Source organism: Acinonyx jubatus, chromosome C1, assembly GCF_027475565.1.
Source record: "Acinonyx jubatus isolate Ajub_Pintada_27869175 chromosome C1, VMU_Ajub_asm_v1.0, whole genome shotgun sequence".
Taxonomy (NCBI): domain Eukaryota; kingdom Metazoa; phylum Chordata; class Mammalia; order Carnivora; family Felidae; genus Acinonyx; species Acinonyx jubatus.
Window position 1 is genome coordinate 30,039,155 of NC_069381.1, and position 19,496 is coordinate 30,058,650.

The following is a 19,496-nucleotide window of genomic DNA, read 5'->3' on the forward strand; positions in this document are numbered from 1 at the left end:
CAGCAAGATTACTCCTTCATGGCGTTGTCATTCAAAAGTTGACAGCCAGAAGTTCTGAATATTGGGAAGAAAAGGCCATGTACTTCTTCCTCCATATTTTTTTTCATAGCTACTAAATAAGTGAGAAATGTTCATTTTCCAAGCAAACTGGGGGATTGGTTGTACTGACTGAGACGCTGGTTCCCCTCACCCATGGTCATTCCATAGTGTGACATCTTTACCAGTTCCCACTCATGTTCCCTTCCCAGACCATAGGAAAATTGTCAAGTTCCTGCTGGTTGTCCTGAGTTCTTCCTGGATTTTTGTGTGTATATGTAAACTTACCATATTATATACATGTGTCTCTGGGATATATATGTGTTTGCCTGCTTATTTCCTATGTTGTGAAGCAATGGCCAAATTATGTGGGGCAGGTCAAAATTTAAGCTCATGTGGTTGTCAGATTTGGTCTTGATGATGCTCAAAATGATATTCAGACAAAACATGCTTTGACTCTGGTCCTTGGGTATGAAATTGGTGCATCAGGAGCTAGAGTTATAAAGATCACAAGACAGAACCAGCTATGATTTGTTTGAGAGTAGTTTTCCAGAAAGAATATGCTGGTTTAGCATCCTTATGTAAGGTAGCCCACTTCTAATGGCTTATTGCTTCACCATATAAGGGAGTATGTGAAAAGTTTTAACAATTGCTTGCTGAGAACACCCAGTTCTCATTTTGAAAGGTTAAAAAAGGGGGGGAAAAGAAAGAAAGACAAGCTGCTGAGCACCACTACATTGAGCATGATGTGTCCCCTGTTACTGTTTGTGTGTTTCATGTGAAGTATTGTTCTGATTAACTGACATCCTTGCTTACAAGTTTCACTAACCCTTTGGAGTTTAAGCACAAATGCACAAAAGGGAAAAAGAGGACGACCTGTTTGGGGTTCTTTTTTACAAAAAAACAAACAGTCGCATGCTGGACGCTAACCCCAAGCTTACACTGTGTGTGCGATGCGGCTGAGCTGCTCCGTAAGGCTCTCTCTCTATCTGCCCAAGGCGTGCTGCGACTCTGGTAAGTAGAAGCCTTTTACGTTTCCTTTCCTCCTCTCCGTCTGTCTTTCTCTGCTTGTTTAGGTCAGAATGCCCATGTTTGGTGGGACTGAACTGGATTTCTCTGGATTATTGCCCGGCTCGGTGCTTCTTGCCTGTCCTTCAATCCTGAGAGTATTGGAAGGAACAGCCTGTAGTCTTTTCTCTTTGTCTAGCAATTGGCTAGAATCCAGGTTTTTCTTCAATATCAGTATTTGAGGAATCTCACAGAAGAAATTAGAAGTTCTCAAAAGAATTTTTTCCTTTGTCATCTTGTCTGCTTCTGAACAGTCTTTACATGGATTTTATAAAAGGAATTTTTCATGTATCTCAAAGAGTCCTATGCTAGTGCGATTTTTCCCTTCAGTCTCTATAGAACAAATACCTGGTAAATGCATATAATGTACATTTGCGTCATACAAGTGGAACTACTTTCTAGGTTCAGAGCACAGAAGGAGGATGGGGAACAACACATAATATTTTAAGTAGTGGTGAGAATTCTATGTGTTAGTCCATTATTTGAATAAATACAGTGAGATTAGGGATGTGAACCAAATGTATTCCCTCATTTGCTCTCCATTCTTTGTCTCTTATACTGTGCAACTAATTGAATTTGAAATTCTCAGTGCATGCCTTTAAAATCTGGGGGCAAGTAGTTTAAAGATTTTAAGGATTTCCTTACTGTTTACCAATTTATTCATTAATTCAACAAATGTTTCTTGAACTGCCGGTACTGTTCTTAGACACTGAATGGGCAGGGTACCTGCTCTTACAGAGTTTACTCTCCCTGAGACAGAATGGAATGCATTATTTAGGAGGCAGGGAAGTGATTGGCAGTTGCTTCAACAACATCCTCCATGGATAAATCCTCCATGGATTAGTTCAAGAGTTAAACAAGGATCAGAAAGTAATACTGACTGAAGGGGGCAGACAAAATCATCTATAGGAAACAAAGATAATGAACATAAACAAGAAGAGGTAGAAAGTTGAAAGTAATAAAAGTAAGTGACAAAACACTTGAATGATTTAATCTTTTTTATTTTTTTAAGTTTAATTATTTTGAAACAGAGCAAGCATGAGCAGGGGCGGGGCAGAGAGAGTATCCCAAGCAGTCACCACGTTGGAGCATGGAGCCTGACACAGGGTTTGATCTCATGAACCATGAGATCATGACCTGAGCTGAAATCAAGACTTGGACGCTTAACTGACTGAACCACCCAGGCGCCCGTTAAACGATTTAATTTCTGAATACCATCATTCTGTGATAAAAGGCTTTCAAACAGGAAGGAGCCATTTTTAGGCTTTTTGGGAAGGGTAATTTTGGCAATGTGTAGATTTTCCTGCTTTACTGGACGTAGGACCTAACTCCTGAGTGTGATGCAGTCTACTGTGCCTTTCCTTCATGCTCTTCTGGGTCTGATAGAGGAGGCAATTTAATAGCATGAGACTTAGAGTCAGGCCTTGATTTGACTCTGAATCTCACTTGTTTTGTGACCTTGGACAAGTTACTTAATAACCTCGCTGGCCTCATTTTCTCATCTGGAAACTAAAGATTAAAATAACTGTTTTCATAGGATTGTTGTGAGAAGTAAATATCAGTGCTCAATAAATATATTAAGTGCCCAACAAATTGTAGGTGTATCATGGAGGCTGTACTACCCATTTTAGCCTGGACCAGAAGAAAAGTTCCTAGTGGTTAGAGGCAAAGGTCCCCAGTCTGTTCCTTCCTTGACTTGCTACTTCTGATTCCCAGAACTAATTTAACCAAGAGCCATTGCCTTGGGAAATACTTACAGTGGCCACTGCATGAGACTGCCCCAGCTGTGGAACAGCTGCTTGAGTGGTACACGTTGGGCTGTTTACAGAGCTGCACACATGTCATGTGGCCATTGGGCTGCTTGACTCTTCTAATCCTGTGGATTGGTCCTGCCGAACTCATTGGCAGAGACATCCTACTTCAGGATCTTCTGCACAGGTTACAACACTGAGAAGCTGTTTTATAGGGTTGACTTTTCACTTTTGAGGAACTGGTAGATTTCTGGAAGAACCTTTGTGGTGATTTAGTCTTAGAGCTGACCTTTCACCTTCACCGCTTGCTACTTTGTAGAGCTTGTCACTCAGATATGCTTAATGCCAGCATCTGTCAAGTAATCTGTGAACTTCCAGCCACGTTCAACATTCTGCAGTTTAGAAAAACTCTTTTTTAGTATTAACGGTGCCAGGCTTCAGTGTTTCCTACACATTGGGGCTCATTCCAGGCTGGGTTTTTCTTGTGGTCAGAATTTGATAGACTATAGTTCTTTGAAGGAATGCTTTCACCAGGCATGCTTCTCTGATTCAGTTTTCTTTTTCGTTTTCCTTTTAGGGCTGCAGAGCTGTTGCTGGGGTGATTGACCTAGGCACAGTGGAGATATTTCCCATCTTCAAAGCCATGCAAAAGGGCCTCATTGACCAAGACACAGGCCTTGTGCTCCTGGAATCCCAGGTTATCATGTCTGGCCTCATTGCCCCTGAGACCAGTGAAAAGCTCTCTCTGGAAGAGGGTCTAGCCAGAAACCTCATTAATCCCCAGGTGTACCAGCAGCTGTGGGAGCTACAGGATGCCCTGTCCTTAATAAGCAGGCTTACTGAGAGCAAAGGCCTTCCTTCCGTGGTGGAAGCAATTGAAAAGAAAATAATCAGTGAGAGAATTGGACTAAAAGTGTTGGAAGCTCACCTGGCAACTGGAGGTTTCAGTTTCCCTCCTAACGAGGGCTGCGTCAACCTAGAGGAGGCTTTTCACCAAGGCCTTATTTCTGCAAGGCTTCACTCAGTGTTAGAGTCTTACTTGAAATCATCCAAGAATTTGATAGACCCCAACACAGCTGAGAAAATCAGTTTGCTAGATCTGACGCAGAGATGTATTGTCCACCAGGAATCAGGGTTGAAACTGCTCCCCGTCAAACAACTGGCAGGGGGAATGGTGAGCCTAAAATCAGGCCGCAAGGTTAGTGTTTTTCGTGCAGTTCAGGAAGGCCTAATAGATAGGCAGGTCACTGTCCGGCTGCTGGAAGCTCAGCTTTTTGCTGGTGGCATAGTAGATCCAAGAACAGGACACAGACTTACTGTAGAAGAGGCTGTAAGACATAATTTGATTGACCAAGATATGGCCTGTGCTATTCTCATAAGGCAGCTTCAGACAGGAGGCATCATAGACACCATCACTGGGCATAGGCTGACAATAGATGAAGCAGTGAGCAATGATCTAGTAGCTGCTAAGATTGCTCTTGTGATTCTGGAGTCCCTTTGGTCATTCATGGGGTTGCTGTGGCCTGAATCTGGAGAGATCCTCCCAATCACAGATGCCCTGGAACAAGGTATTGTGTCTACTGAACTAGCTCACAAAATCCTTAGTGGCCGACAACATATTAAAGCTCTGTTTCTGCCAGCAAGCACAGAGGTTTGGTCCTGGAGAAAAGCAGTAGAAGATGGTATGTTGGACAAAGATCTTGTCAATAACTTAAAATCCATTTGCATACCTGATGTGATGCCCCACATGCAATTAGCAGATTATTCAGAACGAAGCAAATTGAACATTAATCCTGGAGCAGTAGGTCTACCACACAGCAGGTGCCAAACTGAGGGCGTAGTAAGCCATGGTGAGAGGCTATTGTTTCAGCTGATGACTCACAGCTATATTAATGTGCAGGATGGACAGAGGCTGCTCCTGGTAGATGATGAGCTGTTAGAGACACTGACAGCAAGAGGAGAATATCAAGCAAGTCCTCCAGAAGTGTTTGAAATTGGGCATCAGAGACTAGAAAGTCCCAAGGGATTACAAGAATTGGTGAATGTCAAAACCACAGAAACGTTCTGTGATGGACTGAGTGTGAAGCCACGTGAGCTCCAGATTTCTTCTCAGAACAAAGACTATCCCACTCAGGCAGATTGCAATGAAGCAAAAGGCAAAAGGACCACAATGGAAACTGAAGGTTCCTCAGTAGAGAATTCTGAAAGGGAGCTGTTTGTGGGGGAACAAAAAGTGAGAAATCCAAATGTTGATTCTTTGATGGTCCTAGATAAAGTCCAATCAGAGTTAAAAGGACAATTGCTAGGTACCAAAAAGGAAGAACTAACAGGAATGTCTACCAGAGAAAAGGTTAGCAGGGGATTTCTCCTTACGGTACCCACTGAGGAAGCTGAAGCTGTGACCTTGGCAGTAGGCAAAGAGCCTTTCTCTGTCGAGACACCTAAGGAAGAATGGCAGAATTCCAGAAAGGCTTCCTTTCTGTGTCAGACAGAACAAGCAAATACACTTGAAACTGAAATTCCAGGTGAAACTGGGAGGCTACTCCTAAAACCCCAAAGCGAAAAACCACAATTTCAGATAAAGAAAACTCTAGACTTAGAATCAGAGCTAAAGTCTGAAGATGACATGAACATTCATACTCTAGATAAACAGAAAACCTTAAATAAAACATTTTTGGGTAGGGATGACCATAAACATAATCCAGAAGGACACAACATTGCAGGTGGTAGTACGATGACATTAGAAAAAACAGATGCAGAAGATCATGGTCATGAAACCTCCCTGCCATGCAGTCATCCTTCAGAATTGCTCCCGGAAGCTACCTTAAATACGTTATCTGCACAATTACTAGATGGTGGTATCATTCACGGACAAACAGGTCAGAAGCTCTTATTAAATGAAGCAATAGCCCAAGGTATTGTGCCCAGCCACACTGCCGTCAAACTAATGGGAAAGCTGAATATGTTTCGCGGCTTCTTTGACTCTCAGACCTGCGAGTCTTTGACTACTGAAGAAGTCATCGATGAAGGTCTGATGGATGAGAAACTATTACATAATGTCCTCAGGGCGGACAAAGCTATAAGTGGAGTCTTAGACCCCCGTAGCCACACACTCTGCTCTGTGAGGGAAGCAGTTGCAATGGGACTTCTTGACACACAAATAGCCTTGAGAATTTTAGAGGGGCAGGTGGTGACTGGTGGCATTGTTGACCTGAAACGAAGCAAAAAAGTTTCAGTAACTTTGGCCTCAAATCTTGGCTTGGTGGACAGTGCTGATGAGACAGAGCTTATAAATCTGGAGAAAGCTTCCAAAGGCAGAGATGCTGAGAAAACAGTCAGGGAGAGATTTATTAGCTTACAAATGGAAACAACAGGAATTCTAGACCCTGAGAGCAAAGCTCCTTTAACAGTCATGCAGTCCATTGACAGAGGACTTCTGGAGAGAGAGGAGGCTGTTCAGTTGCTGACCAAGCAGGTGGCGGATGGAGGTATCATTCACCATACATCTGGGATGAGACTTTCTGTTGATAATGCCTTTGAACATGGCATCATTGATGAAGATTTAGCCAAGAAACTCAGAAAAGTTGAGAACTTAAGCCTCCATCGCTTTTTTCATCCTGAAACCAAGGAAACTATTTCCCTTTCTGAAGCCATAAAATTAGAACTTGTTAACCCAGACTTGAAAAGAGAAATCCAAGAAATTCAGGCTTTGCCTGGAAGCTTTGTAGATCACATTTCTGGCCAGAGATTGACCTTGGCAGAAGCTGAAAAAGAAGGACTGTTAACTAATGAAGCAATATTGTCTTCAGGAATGATGCATGGGATTGTAGATCCTGAGAATTACAGAATTGTTCCCTATTCAGAATTAGTAAAGAAATGTAAGATTGATATTGAATCTGGACAGAGATATCTAGAAGTAATTCCCTTCTCAGACATTAAAGATGGAGCAAGCAACAAAGTGCTTACATTGTCTCAAGCAACTCAGCTTGGAAAAGTGGACTTTGTATCTACACTGAAGGTTTTGGAAGCTCAAGCAAATACTGGGGGGATCATAGATACTGCCACAGGAAAAAGACTGACATTGGCATCAGCCTTAGAACAGAAATTAGTGGATGAAAACATGGTTAAAATTATTGCATCTCATCAGGTATTAAATGGAGGAATTGTTGACATATTTAATGATCAGAGAGTGACTTTAAAGGAAGCTGTTGAGAAAAGATTGATCAGTCCTGAACTGGCAGCTATGATCCAGGTAGATCCTTTAGAGTCCTGCAATCACGGGGCTCAGATTGAAAAGCAAGATGGGATTGAAGTATGTGAAATAGAGAAGGAATTTCTAAGAAAGGAAATGTTAGTTGTATGTAATCAGACTGCTGGAATGAGTTGTGGTAAAGGAGCAAGTGAGAAATTATTTCAGATTGCAAGTCAGACTGTACAAGGAAAGGTTCAAACAAGAGTTTCTGATGGGGGGCAGGCCAAAAAGAGCATGGAGATTTCATTACAGGAAATGGAGTGCAAGGATCAAGATAAAAAGAGAGTTTCTCCAGATGCTGAAGAATCTGTTGGTATCATAAGTCCTGGTGATCATAAAGGTACATTGTTGGGCCAAGGTTCAGTGACACTCTCTCGCTCAGAAGCTCATGATTTTAAATTCAGAGAGGTGGCTAGTAATGACGTGGAAAAAAACACAAATGAAGAGCAGGAAACAGTAGGAGCCCAAATAGAAATTACTTCCCATATGAAATGGTCTACGTCAGGTCCAGATTCTAAAGAGATAAGGGAAAACCAAGAAAGAATTATTTCAGAAGTACAGGAATCAGATTATGAAACTTCAGGCAGATTGCTGAGTGAGCAGGTTATGCAGAAATCAATGAATACCAGAGAGAAAAGTAAGAGGAAGGAGAGGGAGATGAATCTAGAAGAAAGTGTTGAAACACACAAACCAGTTCTTTCCAAAGAAAAGTTGAATCAAGAAACCATTGTTACAGCTGACCAGGGATCCACCGTAGAGAATCCACCTGTGGAAATAGCCATTAGTGAAAAAGAAGCTGGTAGAGAGCTGGAATTTTCTATTATTTGTAAAGATGAAAACTCTTCCCCAATGATACCCAAAGGAATTTCTGTAAATCAGGATGCTTTAACATTCTTCAAACCCAATCAAGTCAGTGAAGGAGAAGTAAAAAATTTAAACCTCTGCCTAACTTTAAAAGCAGAAGAAAATTTTTCTCAAATTACTTGTGGGGCCCAGAGTGAACCATTCTCTTCTATGACCCCAGGACCTAAAGGATTACACTATCAGGAATTAGTTGGAAAGACCCAAGTTGCAGGCAGATCCCAAATTTCTGAAACAAACAAGCCTCTCCAGGGAACCATCAGACCAGAGACCAATGATTACCAAGATTCCTGTGTTACTTTTAAAACCAAAGAAACCAAAGATCTGATTCGCTCATCTAATGGATATAAAGAAAGATCATACCAAGAAGTACCTTCTGACTCAACAAGAACTCTTAAACTGGAAGAAAGTACAGTTTCTAGAGTAGACCCAAAAGAAGTCAGCTATCTGGAAGTCTCAGACAAAAAGGACTTTTATCATCAAGACAGCAAAAGTGATAATGAAATCTGTGGAATTCTTGCATCTAAAATAGTAACAACTCAGGAAATAACTGGAGAGAAATTTCTAGAAATGTCCAGCCCTACAGTTACAGATGTAGAGGCAGCATCTTTTGAGGGCATAGTGACTCAGGGCAATCCCAGAGTCTTAGTGTCCCTTCTTCCAGAGAAACTCTTCAAAGATGTGTCTCAAAAAGAGAGGACAGGGCAACAAGATGCCGCCATTAGTCCCATTATTGCAGAGACCAGTGAAGAAAATCCAGTGCCGCTCATATACCCTACAATGAAGATGGATGAAAGGACCCCACAAGAAGAGCTCCGAGAAAGCCCTGGCGGTGAACAGACTGCTTTCACGACTACACCTGGGGGAAAGGGACATGAAGGTGTAAACCCAGAGCCCTTCCGAGCAACTAAAGTAAGTTTGCCAATGGTGTGTTTGTATATACGTATTTTATTTTATTTTATTTTATTTTTATTTTATTTTATTTTATTTTATTTTTAAAAAAGTTTATTTCTTTGTTTTGAGAGAGAGAGCAAGTGAGCAGGGGAGGGGCAGAGAGAGGGAGAGACAGAGAATCCCAAGCAGGCTCCGTGCCATCAGCCCAGAGCCCGATGCAGGGCTTGAATCCACGAACCGTGAGATAATGTCCAGAGCTGAAACCAAGAGTTGGATGCTTAAGCAGTTGAACTGCCCAGGCACCCCTGTGTGTGTGTGTGTGTGTGTGTGTGGTGTGGTGTGTGTGTGTGTGTGTGTGTGTGTGTGTGTGTGTGTATTTTAGATATAACCAGTTTAATGCTAAAACTCTTGACTGGATGTTGAGTTTACATATGTATAATTGTGTGCATCCATACAGCTTCAGGGACTAGATGATTCTCTAAGGTATAACTTAATTTATCATCATCTGTTTGTTATACAGCTGTTCGAAAATAGGCAGCATGTCTTTCCGAAAATCGTAAGGGTTTTAATTTAGAAACCAACATTGGAACTAATATGAAATATTGGAGCAATACTATCTGAAGTCAGAATAGCTTTTGGAAGTTTCACTAAAACGATGCTATGTTGATAACTATGAGTCTCTCCTCCCCAAAGAAATTAATAAAATCACTCTTTTGTCTGACAGTTGAAGACAACATGTTTTATTTCATCCCACCCTATGTGTAGTAAAAATTCTATTTTGTCTATTGGTAAGACCCAAACTACTTTTAAAAGCATATTTAAAGGAGGATGTCAGATCTGAGTGAGTTTTCTTTTTGGTTCCACAGAATGTATTCAACCGGCAACTCTGCCTAGAACATGATGAGAAGCTGCTATCTTATCTGTCTCTATTACGAGACATTGAAATGAGGACCAAACAGATTCAACCTCTGGACCTAAACCTGGCAGAGCTACAGGATCTGCTGTGTCAGGCCAAGGTGGGTTCCCAGAGACTTCCCCCAGGCCCACCAGCTTGGGAAAATAGAGACTCTTCAGGAGGAAAAACATGTTCAAAAATACTAACCATTTAAAGGACAAAAAAAAAAAAGAGATTGAAAAAGTAGAACTGGAGATCTCTGGAGAACACCAGGAAACACTGGTCTCCCAGAAACCAAAGCAGAAGAGACTCGAGGGAGGAGTTATGGAAGGAGGAAATACAGGAGGGGGACTAAGTACAGTGAGGACTGAAAGGGAGATTTAGTGCCAGAGAGTCATTGATGACCTTGATAAGAACAGTGTTAGTAAGATCGCAGGATATAAACAAGGTTGCCATGAGAACAAATGGGAGGTTGGAAGGTGGGAGCAATTAATGTAAATCGTTCTTTCCAGAAGTTTGGTAGTGCAGGTGAAGAGAGAGGTAGGGCACTAGCTGGAGGGGGTACGCTGAAAGAGGAATGTTTTGAGTGGATTTGGGGGCCAAGAGAAAGAACCAATAGAAAAGGAGAACTCGTTAGGGGAGAGAAGTAATAACTGATGGCATGGGATTCCTGAGGACATAGACAGTTTTGAGATGGGGAAACCTGGAGGTTAAGACTTGCCATAGGATTGGAGTCACAACAAGGACAGACTGTAGAAGCTGAGCAGTTCTCTCAATATCCAGAGTATGGTCTTGCATTGGGTGGCTGGAGAGCAGGTGAGGACAGTGCCCAGAACCACCAAGCTTTTCCACAGCTTATTTCTGGCTTTTTTGCTGAGGATCAGAATATTGTAGACTGGGAAGGCTGGGTTGGGATATTTTATATTTTTTGGTTCTGCCCCCTTGGAATTTGGAATGGAAGAGTCCTTCTTTCATTTGTCATATATATATATATATATATATATATATATATATATATATATATATTTTTTTTTTTTTTTTTTTTTTTAATGTTTATTTTTGAGAGAGAAACAGAGCAGGAGCAGGGGAAAGGACAGGGAGAGAGAGGGAAACAGAATCTGAAGCAGGCTTCAGGCTCTGAGCTGTCAGCACAGAGCCTGACGCGGGCTCAAACTCACAAACTGAGATCATGACCTGAGCTGAAGTCGGTGCTTAACTGACTGAGCCACCCGGGTGCCACTCATTAGACTTATTTTGTGTCACGTTATATAAGGCTAATGACACTCTTGAAGAGGCATCATCTTGTAGCAGAAGGTGTACTACACTGAGTCAGGAAACCTGAATCCAAGTCCTGAGTCCATTGCTTATCAGCTGGGTGATCTTGGACTAAAATAAAATAAAGTAAAATACAAAAATAACATTTTCAAGTGCTGAGGCATCTCTTCTCTAAATATGGGATAATAATATCTGCTCTGCCTACCTCAGGAATTAGTGATTGTGGGAATCAAACAAATGAATGTACATAAAACCTTTTTCTAAGCTGTAAAGCATGTGCAGGCATAAGTGACAGAAAACTATGTCCACAGTTGATTCCTAAATAGTAAGAGTTCTAGCCTTAATTTCGGAGGTAACTCACTTTATCCCCTCAGGTATTAGACAGTGAGCTAAAGGATCTGTCCACCTTGGTTCATCAGCAACTAGAGCGTGTAAATCAGATTATCATCAGCCAGCCTCAAGAAGTTCCTGCTCAACTGTTGAAGGCTCTAGAGAAGGATGCCAAGAATCTCCAAAAGTCCCTCAGCTCTGTGAGTGACACCTGGAGTTCCAGACTATTCCACCTCCAGAGTGCTATGGAAGTCCAGAAGGTAGCTTCTTGTTTTTATTCACAAAGGCTCACAACGTCTGGGGTGGCTCAAAGATTTTTATAGTCTAATTTGACATTTATTTCTTAGACTAAAGTGTTAAGTCAGCGTGAACAGCTAGACGGCAGACTTCAAGATCTGAGAGACTGGGTTGGCGATACCAATCTTATTCTGAACAGCAAAGAATATAACGATGACACCAATGCAGACAGCCTGAATCACTGTCTCCAGCGGTATGAGGTAGACTGTCCACCCATTCTCAAGCATGTTTTAGTTGTCCTTTGAATTGCGTCAATTTTATTTTCCTGCCAGGCAAACGAGTATCTATCTATCTTCGAAAGACTGGTTTTCCATTTTAGAAATAAAGTCTGCTGTGTTTAGTCTTTTAGGTTCTCATACCCTTGGAACCTCAGTCATTATGGTTATTTCTCCTTTCAGCTATTCTGTGAGGGAGAGTCTACAGAATGGTCTGTGATTATCAACTTCATCTTGTCTTGATAACTGAGCATCTAGTACCCATCCCTTGTTTCTAATTTTACACACACTAATTTCAGGAGAATTGTTGATCCATGGTTGAGAGCATGGCTTGGCAAACAAAGGGCCAGATAATAAATATTTTAGGCCTTGCTGGTCTTATACAAACGGTCCTTTTCTGTAGCAGCCATTCACTTTTGCTGTTGAAACACGAAAGCAGCTGTAGACAGTACGTAAATGAATGGTCATGGATGTGTTACAATAAACTTTATTTACAAAAACAGATGGCAGACATATTTAGCCTGGGGGCTGTTGATTGCCAACCCCTGATCTAGACTGATGCTTTTCTTCTTGTTAAGCTTTAAATTAACTGATTCTTTTTATAGGTCAGTGAGAGAAAGGTAAAGACTGAGATATACAAGAACTGAGGTGTTTTGGTTTTTTTTCCTCCCAACATTGTTCTTTGTTTTGGTTATACTCAAGATAATATCAGATATTACTCACAGTGGTTTACCCTCCCTCTACTATGGATAGCACACTCCTTAAATTATTTCTAAAGTCAGAGCAGAACTAAAGATATCCCCTCCTTTTGTTCCTTTTCCCCAGTCCTAAGAGTTTATCCATGGTCAGGCTTCTTGTTTCCAACCCCATCCCTTTTTGTCTTGCAAGAATTGACCTGCCATCTTTGTTTATACCCTTTTATCCAAATATATCATTAGGGGAGTGAGTTGCAGACTTGCTCTGTTCACTAACAGGAGTATTAAAAAAAAAAAAGTGAAAAAAAAAATCCTGTGACATAGTATATGGTATAAAAACACAGAGCGTCTCATGCACTGGCTTCCTCCCCTAGTTATAACTTAAATGCATGCCTTTATGGGAAGACAAACATGGTCTAAGTCTTGTTTTCCTAATGACAGTTTCCCAAATCCATTTGTCACAGGTGAAGAAAGATCCTTAGCTTAATGATAAATAACCCAGAAGTCCTTTCCACCTGCTCTGCAGGACTGCTGACTACACTCAGTTTCAAAGTGATAGCGATGTAGATATCTTCATTGTCTTCATTGCAGTATTACACGGCTGATGATCACTAACTGTTTGTGGAAATTTTGCATGCTTTTAATTGCCTGAAAACAGATAAATGCTAGTGTTTAGGCAGGTTTTAGTGCTTTAAGGAAGCAATGGAACTGTTATATAAGAAGGTCTCGCTGTAGTTTTTTACACTTTTTAAAATGTATAAGCAACATCATTTACTGTCAAAATCATGGTTTAGTGAACCACAGACAAATTGAGTACTTTCTCACTTCTGGTCTCCCGGTAACTCACTGCTGGACAAATACAAATAGATGTTTGAATCTAAGAAAATACAATTAGATCTATCTCAGACCGGAAATTCATGATATATTCTCCAAACATTAAAAAAAAAATGTTGTCTGTAGATACCCGGGATGAACAGTAAGTAGTATAATTATATTGACATGAATAATTAAAAGCTTACTGCATTTGGAAATCAAAGTCCAGTAAAGGAAACCTAATTGTAAGATATGAGGAGTTTGGAGAGAGCAGAAGTGAGAGAGATTTCCTATGCTGGTTTAGCCCTAGAAATTATCAGTATTGATTATTAAATTAACCTCTCTTTAATGTTGACTCTGATTAAAACCAACAGATTCTACTTTGATAGAGAATTAGAAGTTTTATTTTTATTTATTTTATTTGTTTCATTTCCTTTCTTAGGATTTGAAGCAGCCCATGGCTGACAGGAAATCTCAGCTGGATGCTCTTGCTTTTGATATTCAGTTCTTTATCTCGGAGCATGCCCAGGACTTATCCCCTCAGCAGAACCGACAGATGCTGAGGCTTCTGAATGAACTGCAGAGGTCCTTCCAAGACCTTGCGGAGCAGGCCACAGCTCAGATGGATGCCTTGCAGGGCCGTTTTCAACAAATGGAGCAGGCAGTCCAGGTCAAGGTCAGACTGAACCAGCGGCTGGGCTCACTTTGTCTTTTGGGGTATCCTCTGTCTTTGAGATTTCTGGCCAGACTCCATCCGTCATAATTCTAGGAGCCTGCGTTTGCCGATTTTGAAATTTCACATCCTCCAGGCCAGTTTGGTTCTGGTCTAGGAGGCAGCTATTCTGGCTGTTTTCCTTGCCATGTTTTTGGTTTTATGTGTGTGTGAGAGAATACATGTGTTTACCTGTGTATGCATGTGCAAGTATTTTCTTTTTAGTGAGACTCTACCCTCACTGTGCCTCATTGTTTCTGACTTTCAAATGGAAGTTCAATCTCCAGCCCTAGTTTCTCCTCTTTTCTCCCCCAGGAGTCTTTTGAGGGCCATTAGGAACATTTAGGTACTCTGAGCTCTTGAGAAGAATGGTTTTGAAATGAGTTTTATTCTGGGGCTTTTCAAATGATTGACAGTAATATTCCTTGACCACCTTCAAACAGCTGACAAAGAAATTTTTATCAGAATCATATTAACTTTTTAGCACTTTAAAAATAATTATTATTTTCTAGCACCTTTCTTCACACTGTAATGCCTAGTGCTCATTCAATTATGGAAAACAGTGTGTAGAATCAAGGATGTTACATTTTGAAAACAAACCATCCTACCACACATAACCCTCTTGCAGAACTCAACACAATTGCATTAATGGTGACATCATAACCTAAAAATACCAAAAATGATGCTTATGCCATTTTTGCTGTTTGAAAAGTTGGAATTCAGCAAGATGCTATTAGAATGTCATTATCACCAGCAATCTGTCTCAGGGTCGCCTTTATTAAGTATCGTGCAAAGTCGAATTGAGCTTTTGAGTTAGGCCTAGAGGAAATTAGGTTGGTCAGTTCCGTATGTCCCCCATTACTGCTTACCTGCTCCAACTGCATTGAAATTGAAATAAAATACTAATGAAACCCTTTAGGTTACTTTCCAAATCTGAAGATTTGCCACATCCTCACTTGGGAACTTATATAGCATGGTGTAGTTTGTGGATAATTAACGCAATAGTATTGGTCTGAGCCACTTTAAGATATAGCCCGGATCCAGGGTAGACCGCAGAGCTGCAGCAGGTGGTAGAACTGCATGTGAACATTCTCTCTGAGCACATAATTGATTCCACAATGTTTATTAACCTTGTTATTGTCAGAAATGCTCTGCTTCTCTCTATATTTGCCCTGAATGCATGTGTATGTCCGTGTGTTAACTTGTTTGCTTTGCTTTTTTCAGATTCAGTCTGCACCCATCCTAACCCATGAAGATCCCGTTTTACAGCTGAAGAGCTCTTAGGAGTTCTCTTCCAGAGCCCTTCTATTTGTCCTAAAGAGGGGGAGAGAGGGCCAATTTGGGCACCTGTTTGTAAGTGCAGGTGGCTAAAACACCATCAGAAGGTAGAAACTGGTGGAAAATGGTTCCAGAAGGATGGTCAGGAGAACACATCATGCTCAATGGCTCAATTAGGTGCTTCAGTGTCATGCAGCCAAGATGAGTTCTGGAGAAAGGATCAGGCACAGAAACATATTCCCTCCCTCCCCCGGGGCCTGGCTTTTCTCTTTGATATCAGTGTAGATACCTAAAGGACTGAGAAAGTTGCTATTCTTGGGCAGTTTCCTTCTCAAAATAGCCAAGCCCCTCATGCCTGGCATGTAATCATTCCATTTAATGGGTGTCTACATCTGTGAGACATTTAATTTATAAAGTCAGCTCAATTATTAAGAAGCTCAGTTAGCTTATGAATTATCCAGTTCCTTGATTTTTTTTCTTCCTAATCCAGTCCTTTTAATTTTCCATATTTTAACTTTGTATGTAGCATATCTTCCAGTTCTGGTGGAGGAATTGATTAAAACCACTAATTTACTATTATCACCATGATATGAATATGAATTTGAAGCATCTGGGCTCTCTGTTCTCCATTTCCAGGGATAATCCAGATAACAGCAGTCTGGCAAAGGAACTCCCAACCAAAACCTGGGAGCATTCTCACCTGAAATTATCCAAACTATTGACCTGGATCAACAGACTGTCCAAATGAGGGGAGCTTTCAGAATATGACTTCTGTGCTTTTTCCTGTTCTAGTCTCTCACCAACTTTTCCATCCTTAAGATATAACATTCCTGTTCCATATTTCAGGGAGTTATCTTCTATTTGTAAAAATGAGAATTATTAATTATCTCTCGGCCCCTTTGCATTTTAATTAGACCCTGCAGAAACAACAAAATACCTGTTACCAGAAACTGGACGATCTTTGCAACTGGCTAGGACAGGCAGAAAGCACATTGGCAGGCCACCAAGGTAGAGCCACCCAGCAGGATCTCTCCGCTTTGCAGAAGAACCAGAGTGACTTAAAGGTCAGTATGAGTTAATTCATTCTTCTCATTCCTTCAACAGATATTTATAAAGGCCTGCTATGTACCAGGCAACATAATGGTAAACCTCCCTGTTCTCTTGAAACTTATAGTCTCATGGGAGAGGCAGACATTACACAGATCATCATAAAAACGAGCATGTAGTTATTAACTATGGTATGGATAAAGGAAAAGTTACACAAGAATATATAACAGCCAGACCCAATCTTGTCTAGGATGTCAGAAAAGATTAGTTTGAAAAAGTGTCACCTTAAACTGAGAAGCAAAGGGTATATAGGAGTTAACGCACAGAGGCATGGAAGGAGGAGGAGACTATGCCAAGTACAATGTATTCAAGAACTGAAAGGAAACTAGTTTGGTTGGACTGCAATGAGCAAAAGGAAGATTAGTGAATGATGGGAGGCAGGATCCACATCCTGCTGGGCCTCGAAGGCCACATTAAGGATAAGGAGTGATGGGGCACCTGGCTGGCTCAGTTGGTACAGCATGTGACTCTTGATTTTGCGGTAGTGAGTTCAAGCCCACGTTGGCTAATAGAGATTACTTTAAAAAAAGAAGAAGGAGAAGAAGTGATAACCAAGGAAGTATAAGGGAGAAACCAAGCCTTGACTCAGCTGGAATCCTACTGTCAACTCCTCTTTATAGAAGAATGATCTCTTTGAAGATAACTCATTACAAAATAAACATCATGTTTGTGGGGAGTCTCCTCTTTTGTCTTCATCAAATGTTTGCTTAGAAATTTAAATTTTGCTTAGAAAATTAAATATTAGAAATATTTAATATTTAATTTAAATATTTAATTTAATATTTAATATTTCTAATAAATATTAGAACATTTCTTAAGTAAAAAAATCTTAGAAATCATTTGCATTGGCTTAGACCTAAACCTTAAAGCAGATTATAGTGAGGGACACACATCTAATGCAGGTCTGTGTCATGCTAGCCATTCCATCTTCGCACTGTTAGCAATCTTAGAAGAAGTAACACTGAAGTCTCTACCATCCCTGTGTTCGTGTGTTAAGGATTTACAGGACGATATTCAGAATCGGGCCACCTCATTTGCCAGTGTTGTCAAAGACATCGAAGGGTTCCTGGAAGAGAACCAGGCCAAGCTGAGCCCCCACGAGTTGACAGCTCTTCGGGAGAAGCTTCATCAGGCTAAGGAACAGTATGAGGCTCTCCAGGAACGGACACGGGTGGCCCAGAAGGAGCTGGAAGAAGTGGTGACTTCAGCCGTACAGCAGGAGACTGAAAAGGTAACCAGACTGCTTTGATACTTGGTATTTTTCAAAAATGAAAATTTTGGTACCTGGCAAATAAGTAAAAGGTATATAATGAAGGGAAACTCATTGCCTTACAGAGAACAGAATTATGAAAAGGGGTTACTTTGGAGTTGGTCTGTCATATATGTATGTATGTGTGTGTGTATTTACAGTTTATTTATTTGTTTTGAGAGAGAGAGAGCTTGGGAAAGCAGAGAGAGAGAGAATCCCAAGCAGGCTCCTCACTGAGAGCATGGAGGCCAATGTGGGGCTCGAATTCATGAACTGTGAGATCCTGACCCAGGCACCCCAGTCAAGATTTATTTGTATAAGAATCATCCTGAAGGGCTTTAAGTCAAGTATAGTTGGTGGGAAGTTCATATCACCTACCCCACCCCCCCCCCACCCCCCAGAGAAACAGATTTTTTTTTTGCTATCTGTGTACTCAGTCCTCCAATTGAAAAATGTTGGTGGGGCGCCTGGGTGGCGCAGTCGGTTAAGTGTCCGACTTCAGCCAGGTCACGATCTCGCGGTCTGTGAGTTCGAGCCCCGCGTCGGGCTCTGGGCTGATGGCTCAGAGCCTGGAGCCTGTTTCCGATTCTGTGTCTCCCTCTCTCTCTGCCCCTCGCCCGTTCATGCTCTGTCTCTCTCTGTCCCAAAAAAAAAAAATTAAAAAAAAAAAAACGTTGAGAAAAATGTTTGAAAGAACTTAGTGAAGAAGGGTAGTACACTGAGGAAGAAAGAGCAAATGGCATATTTCAAACATGAATCTATACTGATGATCCAACAGCACTAGGGGGAAGTAGGTGGGGGGGTCTTAGTGTGCCACAAGCTATCCCCAGGCTGCCCCTATAGATTCAGTGCAAACTGTGGCACTGGTACAAGTCTAGGAGTAGGTAAAGTCTCAAACCGTTTTCTGCACCCCCCTCAGCACCGGCAGATTGAATTAAATCCTTTGCCTGGCCGCGGACTCTGACACTAATGGGGGAGGTGGAGAATGTGGAAAGGAGAAATAAGTTACCTGAAGGGGAATTCTGAAATACATGTTTAATAAATTAAAATACTTGAACAGTCAGATAATGGAATTTGAGAGGCAAATTTTAGAACTCAGTGCTCTGTGTGGCAGAAAAAAGGATGGGAGTAGTCTGCATTTCCCTTAGGGAAGGGCAGCAAGTAATGAGTGTGACTGTGCTGTTTCTGACCCTACCAAGCCAGGCTATCATTTCCACACACCTAGAAAGGATTCTGTGAAGCCTTGCTGGGAAGCCAGGATCAAATCCTCTATTAAAGCCCTTTTAAATCCTGAAATTTGCCACCCACCCCTGCCCCCTACTCACTTTTTTTTTTTGAGCAGTGAGATACAGACAAAATCTAGAGATTGTTGTAAGTAATTGTTTTTCAACAGATTTAGAAGATGCTCATTCTTTTTTGTGGATGCCACGAATGTTTATAAGTAGTCTTAGAGCTTCTCTTCTTCTTTAGCATAAAAGTCTCACCTTTTACTTAATTTGTTCTTGTATAGCCGAGTATCTAAGGTCTTCTTACTAAACCTCTTCTATGGCTTTCAGAGTAAAGCAGCAAAGGAACTGGCCGAGAACAGGAGTAAGATTGATGCTCTCTTGGATTGGGTGACTGGGGTGGGATCGACTGGCAGACAGATGGAGCAGCTGTCAGGAGCTGGCCTGGGGAAAGGAGCCATGGACACCACTGATGGCCACAGGGCAGTGAACCAAGCCCTGGAGGAGCTGGACAAGCAGTGCGAGAAGATGAAGGTGAGGAT

At 41.3% G+C, this 19,496-nt stretch overlaps 1 protein-coding gene across 29 annotated transcripts in view; it reads left to right on the forward strand.

Annotated features, from left to right (window-relative positions):
* MACF1 (microtubule actin crosslinking factor 1) overlaps nt 1-19,496 on the forward strand; it is a 328,483-nt gene that overhangs the window by 204,905 nt on the left and 104,082 nt on the right. For 22 of the 29 annotated variants that reach the window (XM_027059599.2, XM_053211857.1, XM_027059590.2 and 19 more), the window contains 8 exons: nt 3,433-8,880; nt 9,729-9,878; nt 11,407-11,622; nt 11,710-11,859; nt 13,825-14,058; nt 16,287-16,436; nt 17,477-17,710; nt 19,285-19,488. In XM_027059599.2, coding sequence (XP_026915400.2) covers nt 3,433-8,880; nt 9,729-9,878; nt 11,407-11,622; nt 11,710-11,859; nt 13,825-14,058; nt 16,287-16,436; nt 17,477-17,710; nt 19,285-19,488 — 6,786 coding nt within the window. The remainder of the gene's footprint in view (nt 1-3,432; nt 8,881-9,728; nt 9,879-11,406; nt 11,623-11,709; nt 11,860-13,824; nt 14,059-16,286; nt 16,437-17,476; nt 17,711-19,284; nt 19,489-19,496) is intronic. The other 7 variants (XM_053211910.1, XM_027059598.2, XM_053211912.1 and 4 more) reach the window with 1 other exon arrangement.